The sequence below is a fragment of the Chelonia mydas genome, chromosome 3 (assembly GCF_015237465.2).
Source record: "Chelonia mydas isolate rCheMyd1 chromosome 3, rCheMyd1.pri.v2, whole genome shotgun sequence".
NCBI lineage: Eukaryota > Metazoa > Chordata > Testudines > Cheloniidae > Chelonia > Chelonia mydas.
The window spans coordinates 10,928,989-10,955,929 of record NC_057851.1 but is presented as its reverse complement, the minus strand read 5'-3'; the positions used below and the strand labels follow the sequence as shown (position 1 = coordinate 10,955,929).

At 44.2% G+C, this 26,941-nt stretch overlaps 1 protein-coding gene across 6 annotated transcripts in view; it reads right to left on the bottom strand.

The window, feature by feature from the left end:
* PKHD1 (PKHD1 ciliary IPT domain containing fibrocystin/polyductin) overlaps nt 1–26,941 on the bottom strand; it is a 363,852-nt gene that overhangs the window by 298,620 nt on the left and 38,291 nt on the right. For all 6 annotated transcript variants that reach the window (XR_006289317.1, XM_043542122.1, XM_037893881.2 and 3 more), the window contains exons 18-28: nt 26,353–26,443; nt 23,631–23,773; nt 22,459–22,589; nt 20,233–20,417; nt 19,134–19,272; nt 13,967–14,121; nt 13,355–13,539; nt 10,647–10,769; nt 8,099–8,204; nt 4,700–4,978; nt 1,463–1,593 (exon numbers count right to left, since the gene is read on the bottom strand). Coding sequence is in view for 5 of the 6 variants with exons in the window: in XM_043542122.1 (XP_043398057.1) it covers nt 1,463–1,593; nt 4,700–4,978; nt 8,099–8,204; nt 10,647–10,769; nt 13,355–13,539; nt 13,967–14,121; nt 19,134–19,272; nt 20,233–20,417; nt 22,459–22,589; nt 23,631–23,773; nt 26,353–26,443 (1,668 nt within the window). In the remaining variant the exon portion in view is untranslated. The remainder of the gene's footprint in view (nt 1–1,462; nt 1,594–4,699; nt 4,979–8,098; nt 8,205–10,646; nt 10,770–13,354; nt 13,540–13,966; nt 14,122–19,133; nt 19,273–20,232; nt 20,418–22,458; nt 22,590–23,630; nt 23,774–26,352; nt 26,444–26,941) is intronic.

Here is a 26,941-nt window from a genome sequence, read left to right as displayed (position 1 = left end):
AACGGCATTTAACCACTTGGACACATGTAGCCTGCAAGCAATCCACCGGTGATGAACATATAGATACAAAAGAAAGGGCCACATGAGCCTCTCCCACGCCCCTGCAAATTGATTCTCCCCAGATGGGTATAGCCTGATCTTAGATTATGTATTAATTATATTGATTACTTAAGAATCCCCAGTTATCACTCTGAGGGTTGACAGGTTCTTGCCCCAAGATCAAGCCCAGTATTATTTAAATTATTATATAGTTGGGAACCCTGATGTGTACAGTTGCAACACTCACAATATACGAACTCTTTTATATTTACAAATATAGTTTATTAATACATTTAGCAGAGTCACAAACACCCCAACTTAATAAGGTAGATAGAGATTCTACAGAATGTACATCTGCACATCCATATACTCCCATCAGCCCTTGCAGAACAACCTAAAATGTTAGCCATCATCTTCCTCATCATCACCCTCCCCATCATCACCAGTGGCCATCATTCTGGCACCTCCCAAGGACTACTTCTCTCTCTCCTACTGCCCCTAGGCTGGGATGTCTCTTTTATAATATGTTACACTGACACCGTTATGTTTGATGCATATTCAGTAGGGGATTTTTCCCTTCTCCTTATTTGTATTTCCTCACCTCATTGATGTCGGAAAGTCTTTTTCCTATAGGTTAGTATATCAATGATCTCAACTTATTACATAAGTCAATTCGTTACCATGGCCCTTTTGTGGTTAGGTATCACATTTGCTATTTCTGTCCTAACTGGTTATTTCAGTTCTTTCCACGCTCTACGTTGTGGTGTACCTGTTACATTTAAAAGGGTCTAAATTTAGGAAAGCCCCTATGCCAATCTATTTCAATGCATCCTCTATGTTAAAGCTTGCAGTCATATATGGACCTTATGCTTTAGCTCCATTTATCTAGGTGAAAGGTCCCAGACACATGTATGCTAACTTTGCCTTAGCTCACCATACAGGATGTGGCCTGCAGCTCCCTTGTGTTACAGCCAAAATATACCCTAACATAAACCTATTATAAAAAAACAAATAATCAAACCTATAAGAAAATAAGAAACTTATAAGAAAAGGAATACATATAGGCAAGCAAGCAGGCTAGCCTTAAATGTATCTCATGTAGCTATTATGTACATCAGTTCGTTGCTAGGACACTTCTGTGGCTGAATTATTTACCTGTGGTCAGAATTTTCCCTCAAACTCTATTTTCAGCTCCCCAAATACTTGGGGTTTTTCCATTGGGCCGTTTATCTGTTCAAAGATCAGAGGTCTCAAACCTTATGCCAACTTGCTGAAGCTAATGTCTTACAGTATACAGGCCTGTAGGTTTCTTGCATTACTGCTGAATATAATGCAAAGCAGAATATAATGCAACGCAGTAAATATAATGAAGGCAAGCTAGCCCACTGGGCTACATGGACAAGTATGAAATGCTGTTTCTTACCCGAGAGGGAACTTCACATTCAATCCTCACTGAGTTGCTGGTGTTGGTGTTAATTGGACAAGGTTGAGATCCAAACAACACCAGGCTTACCCCGTCAAAACCAGTCCCTCGGAGGATCACTGTGCACCCTCCTACAAAACCAATGATTTCATTTTAAGTGCAGTGTACAGAAAGGGTTATATCTGACATTGTGTGCTAGCAATGCCCCTCTGCCATGTACATTGGCCAAACCAGACAGTCTGTATATAAAAAAATAAATGGATACAAATCAGACATTAGAAATGGTAACATACAAAAGCCAGTAGGAGAACACTTCAATCTTCCTGGACATTCAATAACAGATTTAAAAGTAGCCATCCTTCAACAAAAACAACTTCAAAACAGACTTCAAAGAGAAACTGCAGAACTAAAATTCATTTGCAAATTTGACACCATTACTTTGGGCTTGAACAGGGACTGGGAGTGGCTGGCTCACTACAAAAGCAACTTTCCCTCTCTTGGTATTGACACCTCCTCATAAATTATTGGGAGTGGACCACATCCACCTTGACTGAATTGGCCCTGTCAACACTTGTTCTCCACTTGTAGGGTACCTCCCTTCTCTTCATGTGTCAGTATATTTATGCCTGTATCTGAAATTTTCACTCCATGCATCTGAAGAAGTGAGGTTTTTATCCATGAAAGCTTATGCCCAAATAAATCTGTTAGTCTTTAAGGTGCCATCGAACTCCTCATTGTTTTTGAAGATACTCTGTAGCCTCTCCCTCTAGAAGTCTGAGTTTCCTGTGTTTACAACAGTGGAACGCAACTCAAAACTTAAGCCAGGTCTCTCCTGTGGGGACTGCAGGATAAACAGCCCCAAATTAAGCGTACACTATTCATGTGTACTTTATATCCATTAATGCTCATAAGTTTTGATATCTGCACTGATATCCATATGCAAAATCATGTGTGCATATTTTATGAGAGAATTGGAGAGGCATTTTAATGGAAGAAATTAAAAATACAGATGGAAGCTGTAACTCTTTCCAATTACAAACGTTCAAAGCATGTGTAATGTAGGATAACAATATACTTGTTTTTCTTTTTAATGAGTGAAAGATCATTGCAATCAGGAGAGGAGTTGGATTACTGGGCATGTAGTGAGAGGAAAAAAACAAGGCCAAAGCTTTGTACCTACTTCTTTTTAAATGATGTACAGCAGCAATTCTCAACCTTTCCCTGTACCAGGACCCCATCCATGTAAGAATAGAAACATCTGGGACCTCCACTCCATCTAGCCATAAGGAAAGGGGGTGGGGGTTGTGAACCCCTGAAGCCTGTTCACAACCCCCAGGTTAAGAACTCTACAGCAAGGTGACTTCCAACTTCATCATAGAGTGGACCACATTTCAATAGACACTGTGTCTCCTGGACTCATCTCCCTTCTCATTCACTGCCATGTGGCTCACCTCCCCTGCCAATCAAGCCTGCCCAGGCCACCTCCTCTCCCACTAGTGGTCAAATAATGTCCTTGTGGCCACTCCCGGAGTTCTTACATGGCAGTGTAACATTAGGGAAGTACTGAATGCATTTTTAGTGGCTTTTAAGGCGATGTAGCAGCTGGAAACCAGGAGAAACTGACACCATGTGACCAGGCAGCTCTCCAGGGACCAGTAGGAAGTGTTTTGCAGGCCACTGGTGATCCATGGACTAGCTTTCAGAAAATAGCTGCAAGAACAATCTGAGGTTTGGAAAGCTTGCCTTACATTGAGAGATTACAGGCTTGTCTACAGATAAGTGTTGTACTGCTTTAACTACAATAGTATAGTTTAACTATACTGGTATAGTCAAAGCTGTACAACCCTCCCCCCAGTGTGGAGCAGTTATACTAATAGAAAAGTGCTTCTGTGACTGCTGTCTTTATGGCCAGTACACCAGGGATTGAATGGGAGACCCCTACAGATCAATGCATGAGTCACTATAACTTGAGCTAATGAGCCAAACCTCTGCCACTAGATGCGGCAGCTACTCACGTCCTTTGTAGATTAGCATCGAGTGGAACTTATAACACACACCAACCAGTGGGTCTCACTTATATCAGTATCGCTTATTCCGCTATAGAGAGCAATCAGCTATTCCAATATAAGGCACCTTTATACCAGTATAACTGCATCCAAAATAGGGCTTGTCCTGGTATGATTAGGTCAGTAGAAAGAAACCAGACCCCTAACTGAAATTGATATATTGGTCAGCTTTCAGAGGTGTACCAGACTTTAGGACACAAAGAGAAGATTAAGAGGTGACTACAGGTAACTACACAAGGAGCACATCTGATAGTAGCAGACTTTTCAATTGAGCAGACAAAGCTGTAATGAGATTCAATGGCTGGAAGCATAAATGCAGGCTAGAAATAAGGTATAAATGTTTAACAGCGAGGGTGATTAACCATTGGAACAATTTACCAAGGGATGTGGTAGATCCTTCACTCAAGTTCTTTAAAACAAGATTGGACACCTTTCTAAAATATTCTCTCTATAGGTCTCCAACCTTTTTACGCCCAAGATCACTTTTTTAATCTAAGGGCAACCCAGGATCTACCCTGCCCCTTCCCTGGGCTTGATACAGGAGTCACCTGGTAGAATTCTCTGACCTGTGTTTTGCAGGAGGTCAGACTAGATGATCATAATGATGCCTTCTGGACTTAAACTCTATGAATAGCTTGGGAATGTTTCTTTTTCAGAAAGAGGAGATAGTGCCCTCCTTTTTCCTCTTATATTTTAAAGGTGAGAGGGAAAATATTGGTTTGGGCTTTGCTTTTTGAGGTTTTCTAAGTAGATTTTGTAGCTAGCCAGAGACACAATTTCCATTTGGTCACTCAAAGTACACAATGTAGTAATTTATTACACTTCGCAGGCCGCATTCAAAATGACATGAGAAAATTAGCCATGAAACTCTCACCACTATCCAGAGCTGTAGCATACACCCATATCCATCCGCACTGCAAGACAGCTAGCCAGGAGATGTAGCACCCCCAGTGAAGAGCCAGAGCCAGCTGCCACTCTTCCTGAGAAACACTGCCCCTAGAAATTAAACTTTACTCCATTGGGCACATGTAATATGCGTGGTCACTCCCATGTCAGGTGGAGAGATGAGCCGCTAAAGCCCCATATACAAATGTTGAAAAAACACACTATTAAAAGCAATAATGCTAAAGGCAGATGTTCATGTGAGAGCTTATATTGAATTCAGACATACCAATCTCTGAAGCTGTCGAAGGTTCAATAGCTTCCAGCCTGGGCTTAACTCTCAGGTAGATGCCCTGTCCTTTGCTGGCATTGCGAGCAAACCCATACGGTCTCACCAGTAATGTAACCTGGTACAGTCCCATTGGTAACACGTTCATCCAGCAAACTATACCAGTTTGATTTGAAGTCATGACTTGACAGGTCGTGTGGTTCACCTCTATCTGCAGTGCTTGGCTGCCCCCAGCAAAGCCAGACCCTGTGATATAAACTCTAGCGTGGAGTCCGTCAGCTGGAAGGATAAATTAAAACAAAATTACAAATCTGTTGCTAAGTGATGACACCCAAATTTGCTTCCCAAGAACAACGAAGCTGCTTAGGCTAACTGTGCCTAAGCATTTACGGCAGTCTCATCACCCTAGTTATACGAGTGCCTAGCAAAACTATCGTCATCACAGTGTAAAAAATTGTTTCCCTCTGCTCCTCCCGAGTCGGTCACATTCACCTATTGTCTCTTTTCTTGCACTTTTACTGTGATCTCATATGGTGCCTAGCACATTGGGGTCCTGACCCATGATGGTTCATAGACACTACCACACTACAAACAACAAGAACAGAGGTCTCCTATGTTTATCATTTTCCTCCATCTCGAATCTATACCTTCCTCTGGTCTCCGCTAAAGCTAGGTGAGTGCTGCAAGACACTATGTGAGAACAGAGTAGATCAGGAATTTTCCATCTGAATGTTTTTCTAACAGAAAATGCAGTTCCCACAAAACTTAATTTTTTCCACGGGAACATTCAACCCAAATTGGAATATTTCATTTTCATGAACTGACCCAAAATGTTTCATTTGAATCCCTTCAGCAGGACATTTAGCTGCATTTCCATAGCAACACATTGCCTCACGGGAGTTGTAGTAGGAATTAGGAACAAGATTGTGTGACTTATGTGACCAATCACACACCATGAGCAGTAGATTGGTTGCAACCAATCTATAGGCTGAAATATGTTTGCTTGGACAGTGCATCAAACAGATGAACAGCACACACAATTATCTGTTGTCAGACAAACCGAATAAAGAGGTAAATTTTTTCAGATAAATTGTTGGCCATCTCTAGTCCTGCTTTTGTGATACTCGGTCCATCTTATATATTTTATTCTGGGATAAGAAAGCTATAAAATTAAATGGCCTCCATCAGTTTAATTCTATTGGACTAGATCCCGGTGTGATTTAACATAACTCGGTTGACTTCAGTGTAGTTATGCTGATGTACAATAGCTGAAGATCAGGCTTTGTCATGGGGCAATGTGCCTGACCACACCCCCTTGTGGTCCTGTGTGGCCCTGCAAGTACACGGCTCTCTGCTATCAGGGTTCAGAAATAAACCACTCACACCCAGAGTCTTTAAACAACAGTCCCCTTCTCCTGGGGTCCAATTTAGTTCAATCAGCTTACCACAAAAGAGCTCCCCTTTAGGTTCAGGGGTCTTCCCAGCCCTGCTGCTTGGGCCGGAGGGGGCTTCATAGATTTGAGACCAGAAGGGACCATTGTAATCATCTAGTCTGACCTCCTGTACAGCGTAGGCCATAGAACTTCCCCAAAATTATTCCTAGAGCATCTTTTAGAAAAGCATCCAACCTTGATTTAAAAATTGCCAGTGGTGGAGAATCCACCACAACCCTCCCTAAACTGTTCCAGTGGTTAATTACTCTCACTGTTATAAATTTACGTTTTATTTCTGGTCTCAATTTGTTTAGCTTCAACTGATAGCCATTGGCTCGTGTTGAACCTTTCTCTGCTAGAGTGAAGATCCCATTATGAAATAGTTGTTCCCCACGTAAGTACTGATAGACTAATCAAGTCATCCCTTAACCGTCTCTTTGATAAGGTAAATAGACTCAAGGAGCTCAATCTATCTCCATAAGGCATGTTTTCTAAACATTTAATCATTCTCGTGGCTCTTCTCTGAACCCTCTCCAATTTCTCAACACCCTTCTTGAATTGTGGGCTCCAGAACTGGATCCAGTATTAAAGCAGTGAGCGCAGAGACAGAGGTAAAAATAACCTCTCTCCTGATACGTAAACAAGGGAATCTTGAGTATCCCAGATCGCATTAGCTCTTTTGGCCAGTGTCACACTGGGAGCTCACGTTCAGTTGATTATCCACCCCTACCTCCAAATCTTTCTCAGAGTCACTGTTTCCCATGACAGAGTACCCCATTCTGTATATATGGCCTACATTTTTTATTCTTACAGGTACATATTTAGCCATACTAAAGCTCATATTCTTTGCTTGTGCCCAGTTTATAAAATGATCCAGATTGCTCTGAATCAGTGACATGTCCTCTTCATTATTTACCACTCCCCCCAATTTTTATCATCTGTAAACTTTATCACAGTGATTTTGTTATTTTCCCAGTCATTATTAAAAATGTTAAAAAAACTAGGGCCAAGAACTGACTCACTGTAAACAGACCCACTTGATGATGATTCTCTGTTTACCATTACATTTTGAGACTCTCAGTTAGCCAGTTTTTAATTCATTTAATGTGTGCCATGTTAGTTTCATACCGTTTACATTTTTTAATCAGCATGTTGTGCGGTACCAAGTCAAACACCAAAAGTTAACAGAAATCTAAGCTTATGATGTCAACGCAGCGTAAAGGGAGTGTGGCAGGCTCCTGCTCAAGTCTACAAACTGCTCAAAGACCTTTCTGCTGGTAAAACACGCCGTGCAGTTTATTTACAATATTGGTTTCCACCACCCTTAAACTCTATACAGTGTTACACCTACAATCCCAGGGAGACCTCAACTCCTGAGAGAAGCAGAGTCTCTCTCTCTCTCTTCTTCCTCTGATCCATTTCTCCACTTCCTTCCTGTGCTTTTTGTATCATCTGCCTAATGGCTTAATTATTAGCCTCTTGGTTCTCCTCAGCCTATCAATTAGGCACAGCTCTTCTTAATGTGGTCTGCTCTGGAGTAATTAATTAGACCTGCAGTGACCGGAGTGCTGGCCCAGCTGCTGTTGCCCAGCATTCTGTCACAGGGAGCAACAATCAGAATGGTAGTACTGTAAACAACCTTTGCAAAGCTGTACACAATTCCAAAAGCTGTAAGGGACACAGTTAAAAGAGATGGATCTAAACTACAAAATTCAGATCTGAACGCAGATTCCAAAACACCAAGTTCATGGGTTTTCCCCCCATAACTAGGGTTTTATTTTAGCCCATTGTAGAAATAGGGGCCAGATGCAAAATTCAGATCCAGAACTGGGTACAGATTCCAAAATGTCCTAAGTTCCGGGGTGGTTGGACCCAAGATATTTGGTTTGAGCCCATCTCTAATGTCAGAGAGGCCCTTTTGACTGTGTAATGGCTCAGTCATCCCATGAAGTGCAAATACTGTTACCTAGTGAATACTCCACATGGCTGACTAAAGGAGTTGCTTCCCGAGAATACTGAAAGGAACATGAACCAGAGCAGTTAGCTGGGACATCATTCACCACAACCACCACCTGAAGAGAGGGAGAAGAATGTTATTCCAAAAGAGGGAAGGGGACCCAGGTTGTTAACAGAGCTCTACAAAATGTTGACAATTAAACCCAGAATCATGCAAAACTTGCCTAGTTTCATTTCAAATTTGGCCCAAGTTTATGGTAGTTTGCTAGGGTTCACTGTAGGCAAGCCAGGGCCTATACTGATAATCTCTCTAGGTGCCTGTTAGATCATTTCTCGCTTTTGACTGATATTCACAGCTCCTCCCTGCTCCAATCCTCCCAGTTGATCGAATGCTCGGATTTACCCTAAACTCATCTCCTACCCTATATGAGAGCCAGAATAAACTGCTGTTACACTCTGGAAAGTACTTTGTGGGGTCTCCTATTTATAACAAATTCCAGATCAAGTCTGATCAGCGTACAGGTCCAAAGGTTTTTTTTTTTTTTAAGCTGCTTGCGCTGCAAAGCTCCATTTGGGATCTGAAAACCCCAAGTACTAGCAGTACTTCACCCCCGTGAAAAAGTGTCTGCATTCTGAACTGGCCTGGTGAAGCACAAGGTGCAACAGAACCTGCCTCCTTCTCCCACCACCCTGCTGGTCCCCCGGGCCAACAGAAGGGAAACTCTGGACTGTGCAGATAGCAAAAGTAGATTGTCAAAGACATACAGGAAGCAGCTAAGAACTGGCACGTGCAACTTCTACATGCCCTTTTTTTTTTTTTTAACACTATAACCACACTTTAAAATCAGAGGGGAGTTTTGGTATTTGCTATCAGAATCAAGCCAAGACAATGCTTCAAATGAACAACAAACCTGAGTGAGGAACTTTCTCCCACGTGTAAGAAAACCATAATGTTCTCTCTCACTAGGTATATCCATGGCCCCAAGCACTGCAGCATCCAAAAGCCTCACAAGCTTTAATGTATTTATTCCTACAATGCTCCTGTGAGGGACAGGAGTGCTATTGTCTCTGTTTTACAGATGGGGAACAGATACATTGTGAGACTAAGTGACTTGAGCACGGTCACACAGGAAGTTTGTTGAAGAGCAGGGGACTGAACATGGGTTTCTTAAGTCCCAGGCTAGGACCCCGCTGAGACACTCTGTACCTCGGGGGAACACCCTGCACTCCCTTGTTCATCCTTATACTATGATTGTATAATTTCACATATATAGCTATGAGGCTGAAAATGTGTCCTTATGGCTTAAAAAAAGCCCAGGCAAAACTCTCCAGGAGCAGAGGGGCAGTTCACACCTCATCAGGGCATGTATGGGTCAAACCCAACCTAGCCTCACAGGAACAAAGGACGCTGGCCTAGCCAGCAACAAAAGAATCTGTTGGACTCTCGAGTGAGTCACCACCCTTCCCTTGGTCAGTTTGGGACTACGATGAGGTAATGCTCACCTGACTCTAAACAGTGGGGGGGAGGAGCCAAGAGGGAAGAAAGGACATGATAAAAGGGAGAGAACATGGCAAACATCTCTTTCTCTTCCACCTCCATCTATAGACACCACATTGAGCGACTGAAGCACTGATCAAAGGGGAGAGCTGAAGAGCAACCAGCAGGCCTGTGGTGAGAAGCATCTAAGTTTGTAAGGGCACTGAAAGTGTTAAGATCAGCTTCGAATGCATTTTGCTTTTATTTCATTTGACCAAATCTGACTTCTTGTGCCTTGACTTATAATCACTTACAATCTATCTTTTGTAGTTAATAAATTTGTTTATTCTACCTGAAGCAGTGTGTTTGGTTTGAAGCATGTCAGAGACTCCCCTTGGGAGAACAAGCCTGGTACATATCAATTTCTTTGTTAAATTGACGAACTCATATAAGCTTGCAGCGTCCAGTGGGCATAACTGGACACTGCAAGACAGAGGTTCCTAGGGTTGCCTCTGGGACTGGAGATATCCACTAGTTGCACAATCCAACCAGTGGCTGGCCAAAAGTGCTCACTCACATCGCTGGGAGCAGTTTATATGCCAGAGGCTGTGCGTGAACAGCCCGGGAGTGGGGGTTCTCATAGCAGAGCAGGGTAAGGCTGGCTCCCAGAGTCGAGGACTGGAGTGACCTAGCAGATCACCGGTCCAGATAACACCAGGGGAACGTCACACCCGCTCACTAGGTCATCCTTCCTTAAGCCCTGCTAAATAATGGCCCCCAAACTGCAGTTTAATATAGCGTTGCTACAGTGTTTGGAAGTTATCACTATAGAACCCAGTGTCCGTTTGGTTTAATGGCATAGTCATAGATATATCAGTAGCTCTAAGCCCCTGCCTCACAAGGAAAAATCCCACTCCCTTACTCATGGTTAGTAGTATCTTAATCTGTGCTGAGTCTCATTGATTTAAATGCCTTACTCATGGAGTGCAGCACTGTTCAGCAAGTGTAGGGTGGCTGGATCTGTCTGTCAGACAGCAAGTCACAATGAGTCTACGGAAACTGTGGTCAGCTGGTGACCTACCTGGGTGTGGTTATTGGCCGTAGCTAGCATGTCCCCAAATATTGGTCCAATAAATACACCGCCATCGTAAACCACACGAGCTGCAATGGTTGGGTTAACTCCTGTGAGGTTTTCAGCAGAGACCTAGCATGGCGTGAAAGAATGAAGAACCAATTTTTTCTCAGCTTTATAAAATCTTTTTTTCTTAGACACGTTGTACATCATTTCATAAGCAACTCGAACTCATATAGCTAAGGGCTACAATGAATGAATGGGAATGTTCTCTGTATCTGCTTATATGGCCCCACTGGCACAGCACCCAAGCCCCTCACAATCTTAGTGTATGCATCCCACCACACAACGTTGCAGTCTCCATTTTACAGGTGGGAAATGGAGGGAAAAAGATTAAGAAACATGGTTTAAGGTCACGCAGGGAGTCTGCCCTGAAGCACAGAACTGAACTCAGTTTTTCCATCTCCCAGGCCCGTGTCTTCAGCACCAGACCACCCTGCCTCCCTAGCTATGGCTTTACATTGGCAAAGAAACATACACAGGATTCCCTATATAGCAATGCTCCATCTCAGTCTAATACGCTGTCTCTGACAGGGGCCAATGCCACATCCTTCAGAGGTTGGTGTAAAAGCCCAGTAATGCACCTAGTCCCTGTCCAAACTGACAGTAGGACCATACTAGCTACGACCATGTTTGAGCAGGTTTGTTGAAACAGGACTTGGACAGAGGTGACACATAATTCTTGATTGGGGGGGGGGCCTGATTTAAAGGTTCTGGGATGGCATGTGACCGCCCCACATGTCACCTCTGGGCCCTTTCCCATTCCCCCCATGCCTCCTCCAAGCCAGCACCATGTTGCTCCCGGTCATAAATATAAAGGGAAGAGTAACCACCTTTCTGTATAGAGTGCTATAAAATCCCTCCTGGCCAGAGGCAAAATTCTTTTACCTGTAAAGGGTTAAGAAGCTCAGGTAACCTGGCTGGCACCTGACCCAAAATGACCAATGAGGGGACAAGATACTTTCAAATCTGGAGAAGGGGGAAAAGGCAGAGGGATAGCTCAGTGGTTTGAGCATTAGCCTGCTAAACCCAGGGTTGTGAGTTCAATCCTTGAGGGGGCCATTTAGGGATCTGGGGCAAAAAGGGGATTAGTCCTGCTTTGAGCAGGGGGTTGGACTAGATGACCTCCTGAGGTCGCTTCCAACCCAGATATTCTATGATTCTATGTCTGCGTGATACCTTTGCCAGGAACAGATCAAGGATACAAGTCCTCCAACTCCTGTAAAGTTAGTAAGTAATCTAGCTCGAAAATGCGTTAGGTTTTCTTTGTTTTGGCTTGTGAAATTCGCTGTGTGGGAGGAAATGTGTATTCCTGTGTTTGTGTCTTTTTGTAACTTAAGGTTTTGGCTAGAGGGATTCTCTATGTTTGAATCTGACTTCCTGTAAGATTATCTTCCATTCTGATCTTACAGAGTTGTTCTTTTATCTTTTTTTGTTCTTCTAATAAAGTTCTGGTTTTTTAAGAATCTGATTGGTTTTTTGGGGGTCTTAAAAATCCAAGGCTGGTCTGTGCTCATCTTGGTTATTCTCAAGCCTCCCCAGGAAAGGGGGTGTAAGGGTTTGGGGGCACATTTTGGGGAAATAGGAACTCCAAGTGGTCCTTTCCCTGTTTGTTTGTTAAATCACTTGGTGATGGCAGCGTTTACCTAATCCAAGGGCAAAGACTTTGTGCCTTGGGGAAGTTTTAACCTAAGCTGGTAGAAATAAGCTTAGGGGGTCTTTCATGCAGGTCCCCACATCTGTACCCTAGAGTTCAGAGTGGGGAAGGAACCCTGACACTCCCACTCCCCTCACAGCTCCTTCCCCACTTCTCCCATTGCCTCCCCGCTGCAGGCATTGCGCAGGCCAGCGCAGGGTTCGGACACCTACTACCATCGGTAACTGCGGATGCGGACGAGGAAGGCACAGGATTCAGCAGGCTTCCCCAGGCCCCCTCTGGCAGAGCTGTGCTACCAGTCTGGTCTCTCTTCCCTGCTCCGGGTGCCTCCTAGCAGAGCTCAATGGGAGTGCTAGGTGCTGGTGCCTTTCCCAGGCATATATCCCTCAGCCATGCGCAACCCAATTCCCATCCTGGGAGAAATCTTGGGGGGCACATCACTCCGCATGCCCCCCCTACACATGGCCTCTCTCTCAGGGTTTCTCTGACCAGCATGGACAGGGACTTTTGTCTGAGAACCACGTGAGACTCAGGTAATAAAACCCTGGGGGAGGGGGGGTTACTCCATAGTATAATTCTCAAAGACAAAAACCCTGTCCACCTTGGTCAGAGAACCATGCCTGACGTCTGCCGGCAGCAACTATGTTTAAACATGACTGTGACTAGCACAGGTCCAACCCCCACGTCAGTGGGCCCTTCCTCTGCAACACTGTGGAACACGGGGCAGTTAAGCCTGAGGTCAGGCTTACGGTTCAAAGCATGAGGGTTGGTGGCTTTATATTTTTATCTCTTTGACTATAACTGCAGTTCCTTTTCTTAACCATCTAACCACTCTGGAACTTACTGAGTTATTGCTCTCAATAATAGCCTTTGTCGGGAGTCTCCCGAGAGATCTAGGTGAATAAAATCTTTGTGAAAATGAATCCTGTCATCACAGACATACTGGCTGGCAGATTTAAGGGTGCAGCTATAATTGTGTTAAAAGAAAAGATCATCGTACATTGATGACAATGGGCAAGTCACCAGTCATGGAGTTCCAGGTCAGTGTCCATACGTTTTGGTAACAAGTGCTCATGTCCTTGGTCACCGTGAAATCACTGGCGTTGAGGTACTGGCCTGTCGAGTTATCGGGGTTGCTTTGCAGGAGCTCACGGAGGTGATGGGAGGAGACATGCACCGGGACACCTGGGAAGTTCGTTATAAAACAGAGGTATCAACAGCTGTGCAGCCACAGGTCCTCCTCGACCAAACCCAGGAAGGTATAACAGCGAGGGTGCGCTACATACACATACATAGGATCTAATGCTTTAGAGAGGTATCACTGTCCTATAATGTACCTTAGTGTGAAAAAGCCCTCTGAGGGTCTGAGCTAAACCCCATAGAAGTCAGTGGGTGTCTCTCCATTCTCCTCAATTGGGTTTTGGATCAGTACCTAAAGCCATCATCCAAAAATATCCCTCCCCGCTTTGGGGGGCAGATAAATGTGAAGAACTAGCAGTTGCCCCCCAAAGGGCAGTCTGACGGCCCTGCCTTTGCAGGAATGTTTCTGGGGTGATGTCCCGGCTCACCTCCTTTTGGCTCCCAGAAAAGCAAAGTTTCACTCTCCCTTTACCTGCTATCACTGTATTGGTAAGCAGGATCTGGAAAGTCCCGCCAATAGGTGGGGATGCAGCTTGCAGTCTCTGAACTGTCAGAGTGACACTGGCACCTTCCATGGACACAGCCAGGTGATCATCTTCTTCTGAGCCCTCCGAGGGCAAAGCTCCCCTGCCGGAGAGAATTGAACCACCTGAGTCAGCAGCTCCAGTGAGCAACGCACAACTCCACTCCAACGCAATCACCAGGAGTGGGAGATTGCAAGCAAAAGTCAGCTGATTGCAATCTCTCGAACCAGCTACTGTTCTCCATACAGAGCTAGGCAGAACAGTGTGACGGGCCTGTGAAAGGAAACGGAAAGACTGTCACAAAGGCTGGCCAAATAGCTTTTGGGCCTGTCCTAGTCTGAGTCTGCTGAACTGAACCTCCACATTTCAACTCTTGGCACTGCGATGCGGCAGCATTTTCATAGTGCTGTGATGTCTGCGCTCCAGGAGCCCATCCTTGGAGCTTCAATAATACTTTGTCAAACACTTTGGGCTACTGAACTTTGAACGGTAACAAATTAGGGCTCACAGTAATCTTTCTGTATTATCATTCCCAATTTGGGACAACGGGCACAGAGAGGGGACATGACTTACCTGAGGTCATACAAGAAGGCAATAGAAGAATTAGGAACAGACAACCCAGGTCTCCCAACTCTTGTCTATCTTAGGTACTTATCCAACTCCTATCACCACAGTATCCCAGCACCTGACAAACTTAAACGTGTTTATCCTCTAAATCTATGAGGTAGATTAGTGCTACTATCCCTATTTCTGATGGGAACTAAGGGTGAGTCCGCCCTTGTGCCGGAGATGTAATTTCCAGCTCAGGTAGACACACACACACTAGCTTTGATCAAGCTAACATGCTAAAAATAGCAGCGTAGCCACAGTGGCACAGGCCGTAGGATGGGATAGCTGCCCTGAGTACAATCCCACCCTGGACCCTATGTGCCTGCTCAGGCACTGGGGGGAGCTACACTGCTATTTTTAACACGCTGGCTCTGTCTGAGTTAGCACAAGTACATTTATCCTACCTGGAATTACACCTTCAGCTTGACTGTGGGCATATTCTAACTGACTTCCTTAATGTCTCGACAAACTCTTTGCTGAGGAGGGGACTTGACTGTGGGCCTTTCACGTCCCAGGTTAGTGCTCTAACTGACACCCCTACCCACAACCCTCAAATCCCAGGTTTTAACCACAAGGCCATCCTGCCTAGTTTTAGCCAATGGTTGTACGGTGTTTTGAGATCCCCTCATCGGAGGAGCTGCAGATGAGCAAAGCAATATCAGACACTTTCACAAAAATGATCTCCAAACAAGGAAGCCGACTGTGATTCAGATGTGCTTTGAAAAGCAACATGGCGCCTTATCATTGTAACTGTTGTTCTTCAAGATGGCTGCCTACAAGGATCCATGCTGCAAGTGATGTGTATGCACCCCTGGGAGTTTAGATCAGCAGCATCCTTTGGAAGTGTTTAAGGACCTAGGCAGGGAACACTCACAGCCCTGACAGACACCATTATTCCAAGTTCACACTGTCATGGTACGTGCATCATCTACAGCAGGGGACAATGGAGGTGATGCTTAAAGAACACTTTTTTTATGCTTCACAGTTATAATCTCATCTTATTCTTCTTAGTGGTATTATGGTAGAACTTAGAAGCCCCAGTCCTGGACCTGGACCCCATTGTGTTAGGCACTGCACAAAGAGAACAAAAGGACAATCTGTAATCCAAAGAGTTTACAAGCTAAACATGTTTGCTATGCCAAAAGGAATAAATAAAAAGTTGGAGTGATATTTACTCAAGTAGCTTTCACAAACCTGCTCAGCGTCTCAATGCATCTAATCATGGCAAGGACGAGTTATCTATATTGCTTACAATATAGACTGATTGGCCTGCAACTTTAAGATTGTTTTCAAAAATTCACCACTTTAAGTGCAGTTGGGAAAAACAAATGTCCTTGGTGGCACAAGAGTGTCACTGTGTGGTGACTTGTATGAATGTCAACTATATAATTCCCTAATTAAACATGTTTATTCTAATCCATAGATTTTAAGACCAGAAGGGACCATTAGATCAGTGGCTCTCAATCTTTTCAGACTACTGTTCCCCTTTCAGGAGTCTGATTTGTCTTGTGTATCCCCAAGTTTCACCTCACTTAAAAACTACTTACTTACAAAATCAGACATAAAAATACATAAGTGTCACAGCACACTATTACTGACAAATTGCATACAGAAAAGTCATTGTCTGTATGAAATTTTAATTTGTACTGACTTTGCTAGTGCTTTTTATGTAGCCTGTTGTAAAACTAGGCAAATATCCAAATGAGTTGAGTATGCCCTGGAATACCTGTGGGTACCCCCAGTGGTAGACGTACTCCTGGTTGACAACCACTGCATTCGATCATCTATCTAGCCTGACCTCCTGTACAACAGAGGCCAAAGAATTTCCCCCAGTTGCCCCGGTATTGAGCCCAATAACTTGTGTTTGACTAAAGTACATCTTCCAGAAGGGTATCCAGTCTAGACATGAAGACATCAAGACTGGAGAATCCACCACTTTCCTTCATAGTTTGTTCCAATGGTTAGCAATCCTTACAGTTAAAATAGTATGTTAGCTCAAATTTGAATTTGTCTGACTTTATCTTCCAGGCACTGGTTCCTGTAATGCCTTTTTCCACTAGATTAAAGAATTCTTTACTACTCCCATAGAGTCTCCCTGTGTCAGTACTTGGACACTAATCAAGTCACCGCTTAATCTTCTTTTTGACAAATAAATCGATTGAGCTCTTTACATCTCTCATTGTAAGGCATTTTCTTCAGTCCTCGAATCATTTTTGTAGCTCTTCTCTGCCCCCTTTCCAGTTTTTTAACATGCTTTTTTTAAAATGTTGACACCAGAAATGGACGCCAGTGTTCTACCATACAGCTCACATATAAAAGTAAAATCCCCTCTCTGGTGCCTGTCCACTACTCCTCTGTTTACATATTTAAAAAAAAAACCCACAGAATTCAGACAAATCTGAATTTATCCACTCAGCTTTGCCCATGCCACACAGATATGGAACTTCTCTTTCTCTCTGTAAAAACTATCGGTGATCTACTTACAAGTGAAGTCACATCTATGCTGTACTAATCTACCGTGCTAGGAAGCTTGGCTGGTTTTGCATTGCAGACAGGGCTGACCTGTGTTTTAACCACGTTACCAAATCACCTGACAGCCTTGAACTTTGAAGGACTGCAGCAGGAAGTACTTACACTGAACAGATGAGGTCTTGGGAGTCCCCATTAAATTATAAACTGGATTGTTTCAGTTTCTCTATTTTTTCCTCCTTGCTGACTTGGGCTGCATTTCTTTAAAATCCTCAAGTCTGATTTTTTCAGAGGCGTCGAGCACATGCAGATGCCATAGATTTCAGTAAGAGTTGTAGGTGCTCCTTTCTTTGTCTGTGTGACAGGGTTCAACTCACCACCGCTGGCGCCTCTGGCTGGTCGCTCCGGGAATTAGCTCTCCACTGCTGCGGAGCGCCCACGCGTGGTGTCTCACCCATCATCTACTCTGCTGCCCTGGGACCCGCGTTGCTCCCTGCTCGGTGGCGTCCTCTTCAGGACGCTGCCCTCTGGCAGTGCCCACTCCTCTGGTCTCACCCCCTTCCGGGGGGCGGGGGGGGTTGTTAACAGCAGTCCTTCTGGTTGCACCTGCCTTGGCGGCCATCTACAACCCTATAGTCTAGCCCCTTCTCTCGGGGCAAGTTGCGATCTGTCTCGGCCCCTCTCCTCGATGGCCAGGTGCAGTGCCAGGGGGGAAGGGGGGGACCCAGGCCTGGCCGCTACTCTGGGTTCCGACCCAGGGACCCTCTAGCGGTAGCTTCCCTTGGCCCTTCTTCTCTTCCCTCGTCTGCCTAGTTTCCCTGGGCCACTTCCCCTTTGGCCCTATGTACCTTCTCGACCCTTTTTAGCATGGGCCACAGCCTGGCAGGTAATGGGCTGGAGCTCCGCTCTGCTCCCCCAAGCCTGCCCAGCACTGCTTTGTCCAAGGTGCTGCTCCTTACCTCAGGAGCCAGTCCTTCTCCCTTGCCAGTCAGGGAGTGACTGCCTTCTTCTCTGCTAGGCAGCCTTTATATAGGGCCTCGCCCGGCCCTGATTGGCTGCCTCTTCCTTCCACTGATTGGCCCTCCACAGGCCTTTATTGATTGGCTGCCGGTCTGCGCAGCCTCAAAAGGCCTGTTCCAGCCCTTTTCTCAGGGGGTGGGGCAATCGCCCCACCACAGTCTGTCTATGATTTAAATAGACAAAATTCTTTGGGGCAGAGACGTGTGTGTGTGTGTGTGTGGCACCTACCACAATGGGACCCTGATCTCAGCTGGGGCCCATGGGTGCTACTGGAAATACAAATAATAGTAATTAGCTGATTCATAATCACACAGAGTGCTAGCCTTAAAAAATAACATTAAAAAAAATAAATAAGAACAGCCCTTCCCTCTGAGCTGTGAAAACAAACCGCACTGCTACATAGGACCCCAGGGTGAACTGGACCTGGGAGGTCGTGGAGGAGTTCTTTGTTGTGTATGTAGGGTGGCCTGGGGTGGAGGGTGTTTGGCATGTTTTAAGAGAATGAGCCCCAATCATAAAATCCAAATCTAAACTCCCTCAAAGTTCCAGGCTGTTCGGACTCTGTGCTCTGGGTCAGTATGGAGATAAACCAGGCACAACATTCCAGTCTGGGTCCAAATTCTCCCAAAGTTTGGGATTAGAAGTTGGGACTTTTTTTTTTAAATCTAAAATCTTATAGTTCTCTGTGTTCAAGTTAGTCCAAGGCCCTGCCTTACTGTTAACAAGCGGGGATTTCCGGTGACATGGGCCTCTGTCTGGTCCCCTTCAAGAATGGCTGAGGCAAGATGAGACCTTCTAGCAGAGGGTCTGATGGAAAATGAACAAAAGCAGAAACATCAAGCACTTGCGTGTGAAAGAATAAGAATTCCTAGGAACAGCAACACAGGGATTGCCAGACTGGGTCAGACCTGAGTTCCATCTAGTCCAGCATTCTGAGCGGCTAGCACCAGCTGCTCCAGAGGACGGTATGAGAATCTGTACTAGGGACATGTGGGATAACCTGCCTCCAATTCCTACCTCAGTGACAGAAGAGGGAGATTGCTGCCACAGCCAGCCACCAGAAAGGACACGTTGTAGGTTGGGGGAGACCCCATCACAGACACTTCTTGGATAACATTTCCACCTGGACGAGCTGGTCTGGGATCCCTTTGAAAAACTGAAGGGAAAATATTAGTCATTAGAGATAGTCACTGTTTTTTATTTCAAAATTTCAAAGTCGTTTCCATTTCAGAATTGGAAACGGACCTGCTTGTTGGTGTTTCTTCAACATTTCTCATAACGTTGGCAACTTCTTATCCAAAATGTCAGTGAATTGCTTCATTTACTGAAAACCCAGTGTTTTCAGGGAGCTAAAAAGGGTCAACCACTATGTTTTATATGTTTCAGAGTAACAGCCGTGTTAGTCTGTATTTGCAAAAAGAAAAGGAGTACTTGTGGCACCTTAGCGACTAACCAATTTATTTGAGCATAAGCTTTCGTGAGCTACACTGAAGTGAGCTGTAGCTCACGAAAGCTTATGCTCAAATAAATTGGTTAGTCTCTAAGGTGCCACAAGTACTCCTTTTATGTTTTATATGGTAGACTCTCAGAGTTACAAACACCTTGGGAATGGAGGTTGTTCGTAACTCTGAAATGTTTGTAAGTCTGAACAAAACATTGGGGTTGTTCTTTCTAAAGTTTACAACTGAATATTGACTTAATACAGCTTTGAAACTTTACTATGCCGAACAAAAATGTTGATTTCCCTTTATGTTATTAATAGTTTTACATTTAAACACTCTACTGTATTTGCTTTTTTATTTATTTTTTTTTCTCTCTCTGCTGCTGCCTGATTGCATACTTCCGGTTCCAAATGAGGTGTGTGATTAACTGGTCATTTCGTAACCCTGGTGTTCATAACTCTGAGGTTCTACTGTAGATGTTTTCAATGAAAACAAAATAAATTTAAGTTGATGATTTTTCATGAAACCTTGTTTTCAGAAAAATGCAGGGCGGTTTTTTTCTTTGTATTTTTTGAATGAAAAAAACACTCTCTAAAAGCCAGCTCATTGATTGATATTTTGTAAGGAAGGTAGTGCCTAGAACATCATCAACAAAGAGAAAGAGATTCAATTACCAGCTACGTTTCTATCCGAGATGATAATTTCATCAAGGTAAAACCAGCTAGATGTCTCCTCCTCTCTCTCAGGGATCAGCATGTCGATCTGATGCACAAACACTGGTGAGTTGGCTTCAAGGTCCCGGAGGGATTCAGAGCCATTCACACAGCCCCTCCAGAGATCAGCACATGTGAACTTCCAGCTGAAAGGCATTCAGAGAACATTTCACTCATAGCCAGCTTAAGGGATAGGTGAGCTAGGCAGCTGCCTAATTCTTATACCCAAGTGGGTACTAATGCAATGGCCACCATCTTGGCTGACATACTCAGAATTGAACCAGGGACCTCCAGAACGATAAGCATGAGTCAGGACCGCAGGAGTTAAAGCACCATGGCTTCCCCAGGTGGGGTTGCAACAGCCTTGTCTTCTCTGTGGATCAACACAGAGTGGGACCTCTTACGCACACTCACCAATGGGTTACACAAGGACCGTGCCTCTCATGTTCAAATTGTTTTAAACAATACTAAAAATATCTAGGCCTGTTTGGCATGCAGCCCAAGCTCCTCCCATATGCCCAGAGCACTTTAATGCTAGAATTCCAAGCCTCTGTAACACAGAGAGCTGTGTTATCACCTTGCCAGGTACTCAAGGGCTGTACCTAGGAAATCACGGATTTCCAAAAATAAATGCAACAGCACAGCCATGCTATTTGCTCACACCTCTCTGCCTTGAGAAACAGAAACCGATTGTTGCTTAACTTGACTAAAAGCCTCCATTAATCAGCTTTTCTCTTACCCTGCAGATACACAGAGAAAGAGTGGCCCACAGCTGCATTTCATGGCAAATTTATCTTCACTTGTCGTGCTACATATCACTTGCCCATGCCTTAAACCTTCATGCCAGCTGTTGCAATCCCCACCACCGCTTTGGAAGCACTGTTGAAACTATGCAAAGGATCCGGAGGGGTTGTGGGTGTATAGCAGATGTCAAATGCTCTTAATGCGTATGGCAATATTCACCTAGGGCCAGTCGTCTCAGCTAGTGCAAAAAGGAAATCTGGGTAAGAATCGTGTCTCTACTAAATGCAAAGAGGACATTAAATTAACAGCCAGGTTCAACCCTTAATCATTATAAAAGCTAACGAGCACAACAAAATGTGCCGTACTAAACTAGACCACTTGTCGACCTAGGGCAGTATCCTATCTTCAAAAACGGCCAATGAATTAACTTAAGACTAAATAAGGGTGAGCATTATGTCCAAGAAATATCCTTGCTGAGTTCCTGAAAAGGACTTTTGTTTGCCCCAACAGGCCCCTGAAGAACAAGTCTCTTGCCTGGCACAGGATACAGTGCATGCTGACATAGCACACTTGCCAATAATCAGTCAGTTCCAACGCAGACCTCCAGCCAGGTTGGATATACCCAACGTGGCTAGCCCTGTATAACTCAGCATTAACATAGTGCATTGACTCCAACAATGATCCAGGACAGAGCAGTGGGTTAAAGGCGGAGTAGCAGCAGCATGCATTCTAAACACTTTGTTGAACTCAATGATACAGGAAAGTATGGAGGGAAATTGCTTAAAACACATCAAAAATAATTAGACATACCTAAGAGTGGCATCTGCAGGTACATGTGTTGGGATAAAATCACAAGGGCTAGCACTCCCTGTGTTTCCAGGAATACGCTGGCTGACAGATGGGGGTCAAGAAGAAATACTGTGAATTCCTAACGGTTTCTGAGATTAAGTGTTGTGCAGCCACTACTCTGAGTCTTCTCTGTTACAGCAACTGGTATACTGGCTTGTGGCATTCATTGTCAAGGCACCAAGGGATGTCTACTCTGCAGTTAAACACCCGCAGCTGGCCTTTGCTTGTGCTCACTGGGCTGGGGGTGGCAGGACTGTTTAACTGCAGTGTAGACATTCAGGGTCAGGCCTGGGACCCTCCCTCTTCGCAGGGACCCAGAGCTCCAATACGAGCCCAGATTTCTACACTGTAGTTAAATAGCCCCACAGCCAGAGCCCCGCAAGCCCAAGCCAGCCGACGTGGGCCAGCCATGAGTTTTTAACTGCAGTGTAGACACACCCCTAGAGGCCTTCAGGGAGGGGTATTATTACGATTATCATGTCCATGTGTAACGAACTGGTTAAATGGCTTGTGACTGGTCAGTCTCCAGTGGTAGCCCTGCGAGGAAGATAAAAGTTGAGGACATCATACCACATGTAGCCTTGTACTGGGTACCTTTCTGGGCTGGTCTCATTCAGACTCCACAGGCAAGTAAGATTCTTCTTCACTGTATCTAGAAAGGTGTTGATATAGGACACTAAAACATAAAGCGTATCGCTCACGTAACCTTTATATGCAAAGCACACCTGAGAAAGGAGAAGGAAAACAATACATTATTGCTGAAGAAGGTTTATATTATGGTCCAAATCCAGCCCACACTGGTAGCGACCGAATGTCATTACCAGCTGAGGTCTGTTTCATGACTCATGTGAAAGGAGTTGCTGCTTTTAGTCCGATTTCTCGTCAAAAGAAGTTTACACTGTAATGACTATCGTGACTGATAGTAATTGGTACTGCTGCTGCATCTCCAACATAAAAAAAAGACTAAAATGGGCATTGAGAATGAATTGTCCCTTCCCACCCCACAGAGACTGTCATCATAATAATAATAATACAACCGCCCAGCTTTTATATAGCATTCTACCAAGGAGGTCAGCATCATTATCCCCATTTTACAGATGGGGAAAATGAGGCAGAGAGAAGTGACTTGCCCAAGGTCATCCAGCAGGCTAGTGGCAGAGGTGGGAATAGAACCCTGGTCTTCTGAGTCTCATGCCAAGGCTCTACCTAGTGTGGTGCTGAGAGGGAAGAGATCACTGGACTGGGAATCAAATGACCTGAATTCTATTCCCAGCTCTACCACTGCCTCCTTATGTGACCGTGTGCAAGTCACTTAAACTCTTTGTGTCCTAATCTGTATAGTGAGGACGATGCTTACCTGTCTTTATAACATACTACGAGGTCTATGGGTGCAAATCACTACAAGTGTTAAGCATTACATTAGTAGAGGCAGTCTCTCTAGGCAGAGTGGCAGCACATTAATGAAATAGCATGGAGTAGTTTGGACTGGAACTGACCACAGCACATCCTCTGGTTATCTCCAGAATACATCAGTTTCCAGGGCTGTCAATCTATCACCTTTAGTAAGCAATAGAGTTTATGGATAAATAAGCTTTGTTTCTTCATGGCCCAGGAATATATCCCTAAAACACAATCTTGCGTGGGTTTGGGGAAAAGGGCAGATGACCTCAATTTCCTGATATGCCTTGTCCATCTTTAATTTTATTATGTTATTTGGTTCTCTGTACTTTCCTCCATGTTTTGCCCTACTCAGGGAGGCTACTTACATGTGTGTACTCAGTGAGGTTGTATCTTGGTAAGGTTGATGGAGACATTTTTACAAGATGTTTTGGCCTGTGAATACTGAACCTTCCACAAAAAGGTTCTGTCCAGCTGGCAACATGTCCCACAGTGGCAGAGTCTCCCTGGCCTGACAGTAGTAAAAATGAAAGAGGTTAGATGGTTGAAAAGGATTTTCAGGAAGCCATGGAGAGGCTGGACACTCGAAGGCTGGTGAATGCAATCTTGTGCCTAAATTTGCCTGAGCGAATAAATGATGCACACTTGCAAAGCAAGCATTTGCATACGCCTGTGCCCAATGAAGCATACCAAGGAGGTGCACTCACTTTAGATACATGAGTACAACGGATACCATGACAAACTGAACCAGGACCTTGACAGCTGAAAGCATGACTCCCAGCAGCTTGATCTAAAGAGCCAGTCATTGTAGGTGAGGAGAGCGCCAGACGCACCTCCCCAGTGGATTAGGCACGGAGAGTCACATGTAACATACACAGCTTGACAAGTGAATTACATGCAGATCAAGCATGTTGTGATCATTGGAGCTCTGTATTTAACCTAATTGTGAGCTCAACTGAGAAGAGAGAGTGAAAGTTCATAAAGTACCACAATAACCTAAAAATATTGATGGGGAATGGTGCAGAAGGGAGACAGTGACTTAGTCTATATAAGAAATGTCTACTGATAGATCTCAAGGCCTTGTTAAGCTCATGCCTGGAGCACACGAGAAGCGTGGGACTGGAATTCAGCGACCAAAACTGGTGTTTTGGCATTTAGGCCGAATTGGTGGACAAAATAATGAGGTGTTGGGCTATTCCACACTCCCCTTTTGGGGGCCTCAAAAAATTTGGGATGGGGTTGAAACTGATGGATGGGAAGGCTGAGTGACTGAAAGAAAAGAGAATGGGTAGGAGTGAGCATCATCATCAGGACTGCCCCCTGTCTTCTGGGACCTCAGGATCCAGCATGACACAATTGTGCCTTCTTCATCCTAATCCTGAGAAACTTCCTGACTAGACCAGGCCAGAGATAGGGACCCAAATGACACCACCACCTCAACCAACTCTGGCTAAATCCCAAATACCATCTGGAATCTAAGACTGTCACCCCCACCTCCCGTTCTGCGTCCTTTTCCTTCCCCACTTTATTTCTTTTCCTTCCTATCTCTCTCCTTTTGCCTTCTGTTTAATAAGAGTCTTCCTTCGCCAGTCAAAACTGTATGTTTTGCAACAGTGCTGTGAGCCTGCGACCAGAGAGACAGTTAAAGGCAATGCCCTAAGCAGCCTGATGCTAGTATGCAGGTCTCAGAGTGGCTGATAAAACCATGTGGCATACCGGTGTTCCTTCAGCAGTGAGGTTGCAAGTGAAAGTCAACACCAGAGACAGAGGCAGTGTTTTCTATCTTTGCTGTTCTTTTCTTTCCTTGTTTGTGTGGGTCTTGTTTTGTCTTCCAGGAAATGGGATCAGACTAGAACAGCAGCAGCTCCAACCCATCTCAACTAACTTCTTCACTTTGCCCCAAAAGGACAGTTATTACCATCTGCAATACCACCCACGGGACTCTCAAACAGGGCATTTTCCTTTTAAAGCCTTTCTCCAGCTGAAGGGAAAGGGAAGAAGGGATGTTGTTAAAATGAAATCCGTATTTAATACTTGAAATTTCAAATGCTTTTTCTTTTCTGTATCTTTAATAAAGGGTTAAAACAATTAATGGTGTGTGTTTGCCATGATACTAAACAGGCTGATTTATCTGAATACCAAACCCCAAATCTTCTTTAAAACTCTTCCATACTGGGCAGTGACTAGGTCATCTCAATACCTTTGACCCTTTGGGCCCATTTATTCTAAATTAATACAAGAGGTATCTCATAGATTTGTAGACTTTAAGATCAGAAGGGTCCATCGGGATCATCTCGTCTGACCTGCTGTACATTGCAGGCCACACAATCTCACCCACCCACTCCTGAAATAGATCCCTAACCTCTGGCTGAGTTACTGGAGTCCTCAAATCATGGTTTAAAGACCTCAAGTTACAGAGAATTCACCATTTACACTAGTTTAAACATGCAAGTGACCAGAGCCCCATGCTGTAGAGGAAGGCAAAAAAATCCCGAGGGTCTCTGCTAATCTGACTCAAGGGGAAATTCCTTCCCGACTCCAAATATGGCCATCAGTTAGACCCTGAGCATGTGGGTAAGACCCACCACGCAGACACCTGGGAAAGAATTCTCTGTAGTAACTCAGAGCCCTCCCCATCTAATATCCCGACTACATTAGAAACATGTATGCGCACATACCTACCTTTGAAAATATGATACTAGATAACTTCACTTGACTGTGGAACCTTCATAATATGGCACTTTATGTCCCTATAGTAAACTATCCTTATACCCCTGATATTGTGAACATACAACTTGGTTTGATATTGCAGCCTGCTTATGTTTGTGTAATAAAACAGACTGGGGGCGGGGAGAGGAATCAGTAATTAACATATTAGTAATACTATTTTTAATATCAATTCAACAATTAATTCCTCCCTAAACTCCCTCACCATAACTAACACACATTATTAATAAACCAGGAGGAAAATAAGTGTGTAAAACCATTAATAGTATAATACCCCCTGCACCATGCAAAGGTCTTGTTTAGTACATAAGGAGAAACCCACTATTACAGTAAGTTTCACCTAATTTTTTTAAAATACATTACCTTCCTCAAATCCATTCCGGAGAAGGAATTTAGCAGACAATGGCTCAGTTTCACATTTTACTGAAAGAAGCTCCTCTATCACTGTTTGGATCTACAAAAAAATAAAAAAATAATATTCACAAGGTGATCGTTTTTGTTTAAATTGTGCAGCCAAGAAGGCTGAGATGCTCGTAAAGTGGTCATTATGTTTAGTAAACTAGCCAGTGATAGAAACAGGGTTGATATAATGGGTAGCCAGAAAGAAGAGGTGAAAGGTCCATCTTCCCTTTGTCAGCACTTCCCATTGTTCCAGCCAGCCCTGGAGATGGAGGGAGTGATTAAGTCTCCATAAGTTCTATGAGCCAAAACCAATTCAATATTCAATATTAATAGGCATGGAAGAACCAGCTTAGATATTTAAGAACTATCTATATTTGACCAAAATTGAAACCAAACCCTAAATACAACCAAGCTGGCTGTTTGAAGAAAGACTTCTCAAAACTTTAAACTTCTCGTAACGCTGCATTTTCAAAGCATCGCTACACTTTTACATTCCAGCTGGGATCAGAAGGAGAAGTGATGAATACTATGAAGAATGTTATTCTCAAAG